The 7698-nt window shown below is 36.1% G+C and overlaps 1 protein-coding gene across 3 annotated transcripts; it reads left to right on the forward strand.

The window, feature by feature from the left end:
* Positions 1 to 832: 832 nt before the first annotated feature.
* Positions 833 to 7698, forward strand: LOC147564119 (D-cysteine desulfhydrase 1, mitochondrial-like). 3 transcript variants are annotated; one of them, XM_086643456.1, is made up of 11 exons: positions 922 to 1150; positions 1255 to 1320; positions 2625 to 2819; positions 3542 to 3652; positions 4055 to 4146; positions 4611 to 4703; positions 5272 to 5329; positions 5410 to 5523; positions 6035 to 6132; positions 6258 to 6506; positions 7608 to 7698. In XM_086643456.1, the coding sequence occupies exons 1-10, from the start codon at positions 1034 to 1036 to the stop codon at positions 6460 to 6462; spliced, it is 1149 nt and encodes a 382-aa protein (XP_086499582.1). In that variant the 5' UTR covers positions 922 to 1033; the 3' UTR covers positions 6463 to 6506; positions 7608 to 7698. The 3 variants fall into 3 exon arrangements, with proteins under 3 accessions (XP_086499575.1, XP_086499582.1, XP_086499591.1); XM_086643449.1 differs by lacking the exon at positions 7608 to 7698 and having other exon boundaries at positions 833 to 1150; positions 6258 to 6691; XM_086643465.1 differs by lacking the exons at positions 922 to 1150; positions 1255 to 1320; positions 7608 to 7698 and adding an exon at positions 1778 to 2516 and having other exon boundaries at positions 6258 to 6691.

Raw genomic sequence — 7698 nt, forward strand, 5'->3', positions numbered from 1 at the left:
GAGATAGTTTCAGGTCCAAGATTGAGGAAGAATTTTTTGGTAGGACCATAATGTGAACAAAAATGGCAAGAACTTTGGGCCTCAGAGTCGTGGACTAACATTGACCGTTAAATAAATGTTAGATTTAACATCACGTTACATAAATAGTTAACATCGTTATGTAGATGTAACTAGGTCACCCCAAGTGAATCCGGTGGACACTATTCCTCATCACACTTTGTGTTGTTACGTAAATGTTACATCTACATCGTCGTTATGTAGATGTAACTTTGTGCCGACGAGAGGAGAGCTTAAGTTTTCTTTTGTCAGTTTTCTGTTTTTTTTTTAAATAATTTTTTTTTTTTACAGATCCTCATCACACTTCTTAAATTCCTTTTACTTTCTAACTCTTTAACTTGAGTAGACAGAGTAAAGTTTAGGGTTATTTTCATGTGCTTTTAGATTTTCTATCTCATGGTTATGTCGAGTAAAATTTTTTTTTATAACTTATTCATTATTTATTATATTATGAAATTTATTATTTAAATGTGTAAAGCTAGAAAATGTGGAAAAATAATATTTCTCAAGGTGGATGAATGAATTTTCCACATTTGCGAACTTAGTGACAAAATCGTATAAATTTCTTAAATGTAATAATATATTTTTAAGTAATGGAGTTAAATTAACGGTATTAAAATTTAACGGTGTTAGAACTTAACTGGTCAACACTTAGTCCACGACCCCTTTGCAAAAAAATAAAAGGTCATGCCCCTTTCGCAAAACTCGATATTTATCTATGACCCTTTTGCAAAATAATCCTTAAATTTTAGAGAGATTTTTCCGTTTCTTTTTCCCTGAGAAAAAGTCTATCAAACACAAGCTAAGTATCCTCCTGTATGGATTTTTTTTAAAAGACCCTCATGTGGGGTTACACTTTCAAAAGTCAATGCTTCTTGGTTTATCATCATAATCATCAGTTCTTCTCTGCCCATTTTCAGTTGACTCCATCAGAAACCACTTAAACTTCCATCAGAGAACTATTACTTGATCCCTAATGGAAGGTGAAGTACCCAATCAGACATTCGGCTTTCTCAGCAAGAAACCATATCATCCTCCTTCATGGGCTCAGCATCTCAATCCACTTCCTTCTCATGTCATCTCTCTTGCTCATGTAATCTCTCTCTCTCTCTCATTAACTTCTAATAAGCTTTTAATTAGTGGGCTTTCAATGGATTAGATTTTATATATGATAATTGTGAGAGTTTTTATTTTCAGGTACCTACTCCTATACACAAATGGGATTTACCCAATTTGCCCAAAAATGTTGAAGTTTTTATCAAGGTAAATTAGATATTGCTTTTACTATTTTGTATTGGCCGCCAATACATGGACAATCAAAATTTTTACGTGGACAACAATAAGTGGGTGTATGTAAATTTATTTCCAGACAACGAAACTGAAAGATACAAAATTAAATTCTGTTATAGGATGGTGCAGACTAGTCTCTTGGACTGCTAGTGATACTGTCTGTTTTGGCACACTTGAGCCTCACGGCCTCACGGTTTTAAAAGGTCTCACTAGAGAATGGTGCTTATTGTTGTAAAGCAATCTCATATCGTGGTGGACTGGTGGGACGGAGCGTGGTGCTCCTCTTAAGAGTTTAAACACCCGTCTCGAGTGAGACATTTTAAAATCGTGAAATTCAGGTTTGTCAAAGCGGACAGTATCACTAACAGCCCAAAAGACTGGTCCGCACCATCCTATTTACAAATACTTATTTTTTTATATCTTACTCCCCATTTTATATGGGACAACTATCATGTTTATAATCTTCAATCTTCATCATCCCCTTCTAATCTTCAGCCACCAACCCATCATCTCCTCTCTTTTTTTCTCCTTTTCCTTCCTTTTTGTTAAAAAAAACAAATTAGGGTTTTGTGACCCGGTTGGGACTGCCGGTAGATGATTGCTTCTCCTTGTCTGTGTCGGCAAGTCAACCAAGAATATTGCATGATAACGAGATGGGAGGAATCCTAAAGAAGCAGGGCATACTAGTGTATTAACATTTAACAAGGGAGGATTTGATAGAGAGAGAGACAAGGGGTTTGTGGTGAGAAGTTGAAGAAGAGGATGAAGATTGAAGAATATGATTATGATGTGATTGTTGTCGGTAATAATGGTGTTTGCCGGGGAGAATGGATTGTCAGACAGTGAAGGTGGCGATGAAAATGAATAAAAAGAAAGAAATTAATTAGTTTTCATAACTGAAAATGCTTTATATGTCACTCATGATAATCAAAATTTTGTTCAAGTATATAATTTTTTTCAACAAAGCAATATGAAACCAGACCACATGAAAGAGGCATAAAACCCGACAAATTTAATAATTTATTATATTGTTTACTATATATATCGCCTAAATTACCTGTGATAAATCTTGGTGGCAAACTGTTTCCACCGAGACTCCATCCCACCACCTCATGGGCTTAAGAGGGGTGTCTAACCGTTGCACCAAAGGGTGGTGAGACGATTTTAAGGTGATTGATTGTATACATCATAGCTCAAGGATATGTTCGGATTTGACAAGTTGCAGAAAGTTTGATCTTTTTTATTACTATTAACAGAGAAATTTTTTGATAATGTAGCGTGACGATCTCTTGGGAATGCAATTGAGTGGTAACAAAGTCAGGAAACTGGAATTCACAATGGCAGAAGCCATTGCACAGGGTGCAGACTGCATTATAACTATTGGTGGCATACAAAGCAACCATTGTCGAGCAACTGCTGTCGCTGCTAAGTACTTGAATCTCGATTCTCATCTTATACTTCGTACACCGAAGGTTATTATTTATTTTACTTTTCAATGTAGTATTATTTAGCATAAGCAATCACTTAAGTCATAGCTTAGGAGCGTATGATTCGGATTCGGGTATGGGTTGTTGTTGGACAGGATTAGTTGAGAAAATGGCAAAATATAAACATGATCTAAGTAGTTTAGACCGGGATTTGAACCTCGTTGGTCTAGGCCTGAGTCAACCCACCACTTCTTAGAAAAAAATGTATATGTAAATGTGGTAACTATTTCATGCCGAACTCAGTAGGAGCGACTTCATTTATGGATTTATGAGTACGTAAACATCCTTGAATAAGTTACAATATACACGGAGATCATGTAATTAAGGAAACTCTAGATGTTGATAAGAGCAAATCAATGTATTTTAATATTTATCTTATCATGACAGTATTCAAATTTCTTCTCATAGTTCATACACTAAGAAGTCCAACTTCGTAGGACATGTGTGTACATATACAGCTGCATGCAGTTATCTTACATCATACACAGAAGACGTTAACCTAAAGTGGTTTGTTTCGGGTTTGACGTGATACTACTCAAGTATCAAGATGCACATACAAAATCTCACATAATAACCTGAAGGCCCCCAACAGAAGTACCTACTGGCTGCCGCATCGAATACTACATTTGTCAAAAAATAATACTGAACTAAATTGTCCATGTAACATAGGAATAATGGGGTTGCTGACGAATTCAATATTTTTCTAGGCTGAATTGGATAAAGATCCTGGATTGACTGGTAACCTACTTGTTGAGCGTTTAGTGGGAGCTAATATTGAACTTGTCTCAAAAGAAGAATTTGCGAAAATTGGGAGTGTGGTATGTCTTTCCGTTTCATCCTCTCTTGATTTCACTTATAAGTAGGTAACATTTTGGGTTTGGCCAAGATTTGCCTATTCTTTTAGAAGTTTGTTGTCAATCATTTCCATGAGACTCTGCACGCTTCAATTTACTGCTGCATTTGTAAATCAACTTTTTTCACTTCTGAGGTGTTTTATTTCCAAATACTACTAACGTATTGCTAGGTTTTCCATTTCTTCCATGTCAAATCATCTTATATCGCCTGTCGTTCTAGACTTCTAGTTGCAAGATCTTTTTGGGTGTTTGCACTGTTAAGTAAAAATAGAACTTGGCTGTCAACTAGATGCTTCTAGTTTTGAAGTAATCTGCTTGGTTGCTCTTCTCCAATCTAATAATTGTATCATCCTTTCTTTATTCCAGGCTCTCACTAATCTACTCAAAGAGAGATTAGAACGCGAAGGGAAGAAGCCTTATGTAATTCCTGCTGGTGGATCAGATTCCCTAGGGACCTGGTGAGAAATGATTAATGTTGTCGTATTCTTCCCCGAGTTGCAATCTGTTACCTAGACATCACTAACTTTACATCTGCAACTTGTTTTTATGATCGATCATGTAGTCTCCTACTCTCCTTTGCCTCTGTCCCATGCTCCCTTTTGAAATTAGAAACTGTAAAATCATTGATATCTCAAAAATCTAACTGTTAATCTTGCTGGGGTTTAATGAAATAACACACGAGGCAAATGTCACGCACTTCCCTGTATAGCCACTCAAACATTCTCTTTTAAAACTCCTCTAACTTCTCTAATTATTTAAAACTTAAAGATACTAGACCTCAATTATTGTAATATATTTGATGATACTGCACAAGTGAACATATTGGTTCTTATATACTTACTCTAGAAGTTAGATCGTGTCCTCCGCTAAAGGAAGAAAAAATTGCACCTGACTGACTCTCGGTACTATATGATTTTTGCAGGGGTTATATTGAAGCGGCTAGGGAGATTGAAGCGCAACTTCAGACTGTGAATGAAAAAGAGAGATTTGATGACATTGTTGTAGCATGTGGCAGGTCATTCTCCTTTCTCTTTTGCTATTAATGTCAAAACTCATATTGGTAAAATCATACATGAACTACTATTTTAGCTAGCCTTGTATTTTGCCTCTTACCACTGGTAAGGATATGCATTACTAGCCAGTTTCTCTGAAAAGTCCCTCGGGATTTTGCTCAAACTGCAAAGAAATGTTGATTGGTCTTATGTTTTTCATAGCGATGACATGGTATGCCAACTTGAATATAGAATTATAGATAGAGTATATCCTTGGATTTGGATTTGATGTCCTTGATCGATATCTGATTTAGTAGATCAGATAATCGAAGTCGTGTTGGGCTGTGGTGACTAAAGAGAAGATTTTAACATGCGAGTCTATAAATTTGAACTATGATATTTAAGTATGCTTAAATGGAACCTTAATAACTTTTTATGAATCGTAAGAAGGGAAACTATGATAACTAGGAAAAGCATCACTGACTATTATAATATAATATGATGCTTCTTCGTGTGTTTCGCTGCGGATGTTTCATTCTATTATGTCATCGTACTGAAAGATAAAGTAAAACAAATCCTTTTTTGTTGTAGTGGGGGAAGTACTGCTGGTTTGTCATTAGCAACGGCACTTAGTAGTTTGAAAGCGAAGGTAAGTGATTTTTGTTCTGTACGTTGTCAATTCTGTTGAGTAAAATCATGAACTTCATTGATGAGTCCTTGAAAGTGCAGGTTCATTCCTTCTCTATTTGTGATACCCCTGATTACTTCCACAACTATGTTCAAGACCTCCTCGATGGAGTGGGTGCAAATGTTAATTGTCGTGATATAGTTAATATTCATGATGTAAGCAGTTTTTGCGATTAGGTTATTATTCTTTTATTTCTGTATTCTACTAGTCGCTTCGAACTTTTACATAAAGTCACTGAACTATGTGTGAGAATAGTCCCACATGGGAGAATGGGTAACTAGCAACCAAGAATATAAAGCATAGGTCCTCTCCACTCATTGCCAATTGGTTTTGAGGTGGATGGCCACAAACTTAACATGGTATCAGAGCTAGGCCTACACGTGATAGGCTCTCAAAGAACCCCACACGTGAGGGGGCGTGTGAGAATAGTCCCACATGGGAGAATGGGTAACTAGCAACCAAGAATATAAAGTATAAGTCCTCTCCACTCGTTGCCAATTGGTTTTGAGTAGGATGGCCACAAACTTAACACTATGGTAAGTAAAAGATGGAAATTGAGTATTTATATCTTGTAGGAAAGTTATCGTCGCTGTTTGAAGATAAAGAATGCAATTATTTTGTTTATTGTTTCCAATAGATCTAATCTACAAAGTTTATCGTTCACAGGCCAGAGGTCTCGGGTACGCCATGAGTACTTCAGATGAGCTTAATTTTATCAAAGAAGTTGCTGCAGCAACAGGAGTTGTCCTTGATCCTGTTTCCAGGTACGTCAGCTTAATTCTTTCACTTCGAAATTGTAGATGGAATCTAATATTAGAAATGAGTATTTTCCTTTTGATGTTTCATTTAGTTTTTAATTAGTATTTCGATTGGTGTTTGCTTCATTTAGTGGGAAAGCTGCTTATAGAATGTTGAAAGACATAAATGAGAATCCAGCAAAGTGGGAAGGGAGAAGGATTCTCTTCATACACACGGGCGGGCTCCTTGGGTTGTTTGACAAAGTAGACCAGTTGGCGGGTTCGTTTGGGAAGTGGCGTAAACTGGATATAGCCGAATCTGTTCCTCGAAAGGATGGCAGTGGAAAAATGTTTTAAATAAACTAAAGGATGCAAGCGATATCTCATCGCTTAACCGTCTGGTGAGCAAATCGAAATTAGGTTGAACTAATAAATCTTCATATCCAATAAATGAATAGAGAGAGTTCCATTTTATATATGAACATTGTTCAAAGTTGCATTTTATATATATGGTGGATTGTTCAAGTCGGTTTATACATCTGGACATAGGGCGAAAATATATACCATTTAATTCCAATATATTTTTAAGAATTTTTGTGTTTGACATTTTTTTAGAATCTTCCTTTTTGCAAACTTGAGGTTCTCCCATCATGCTTATATGTGGAAACATCAACATGTAAATGTAATCTCTTATAAAGTTGAAATTTAAAATCACTGCAAACCCCAATTTTATGTTATCAATTTCCGCCTTACGGACTCCCAAGTAGTACTCTTTCAATTTATTTGAATCTGTTGGGAGAGATAATACTATTTTCCTAAATATTATATTATTTCAATAAATATAACGTTGGTAGAAGTGGAAGCGTAGAACAATTAGAACTTTTTATTGGAGCTAAATTGGTAGTTATCATCATATTAATACTTCAATGAATATTATAAAAGAAAATTAAATAAACATTTTAGGACGTCTATAAAAGGACGGACGGAGCATGAATTCATTGACCTAAAACAGGGGAGAACATTATCGTGTATCAGGAGTGTATGTGGTTAGTTCCTGGAAGGGCTTGGAAAAAAAATCTGAGAATCCGAAACCTGTTATGGACACCCGAATCTGTCCACGGGTACAAGAAACTCGAAGGCAGGGTTCACCGCCTGTCATGGTGAAATCAACGGGTCAGGTTGGGGTTTTGAAGTGCTACCTGACAACCCTTTCGAGCCCAACACGTTAATATTTTTTTTATCATTTGCAATAGATTTAGTCCACAGAGTTTATCATTCACAGGCTCAAGGTCTTGGCTATGACATGAGTACTTCTGATGAGTTTAATTTTGTCAAAGAAGTTGCTGCAGCAACAGGAGTTGTCCTTGACCCTGTTTACAGGAACGTCTGCTTAATTCTTTCACTTCAAAATTGTAGATGGAATCTAATACTATTAGAAATGGGTATTTTCCTTTGGAAGTTGGTTTCTAATTATTATTTCGATTGATGTTTGCTTTATTTAGTGGAAAGGCTGCCTATAGAATGTTGAAAGACATCAATGAGAATCCAGCAAATTAGTGGGAAGGGAGAAGGATCCTCTTCATACACACGGGC

Source organism: Eschscholzia californica, unplaced genomic scaffold (genome assembly GCF_041429995.1).
Source record: "Eschscholzia californica isolate CP2 unplaced genomic scaffold, dmEscCali1.0.p SCAF_1, whole genome shotgun sequence".
Classification (NCBI taxonomy): Eukaryota; Viridiplantae; Streptophyta; class Magnoliopsida; order Ranunculales; family Papaveraceae; genus Eschscholzia; species Eschscholzia californica.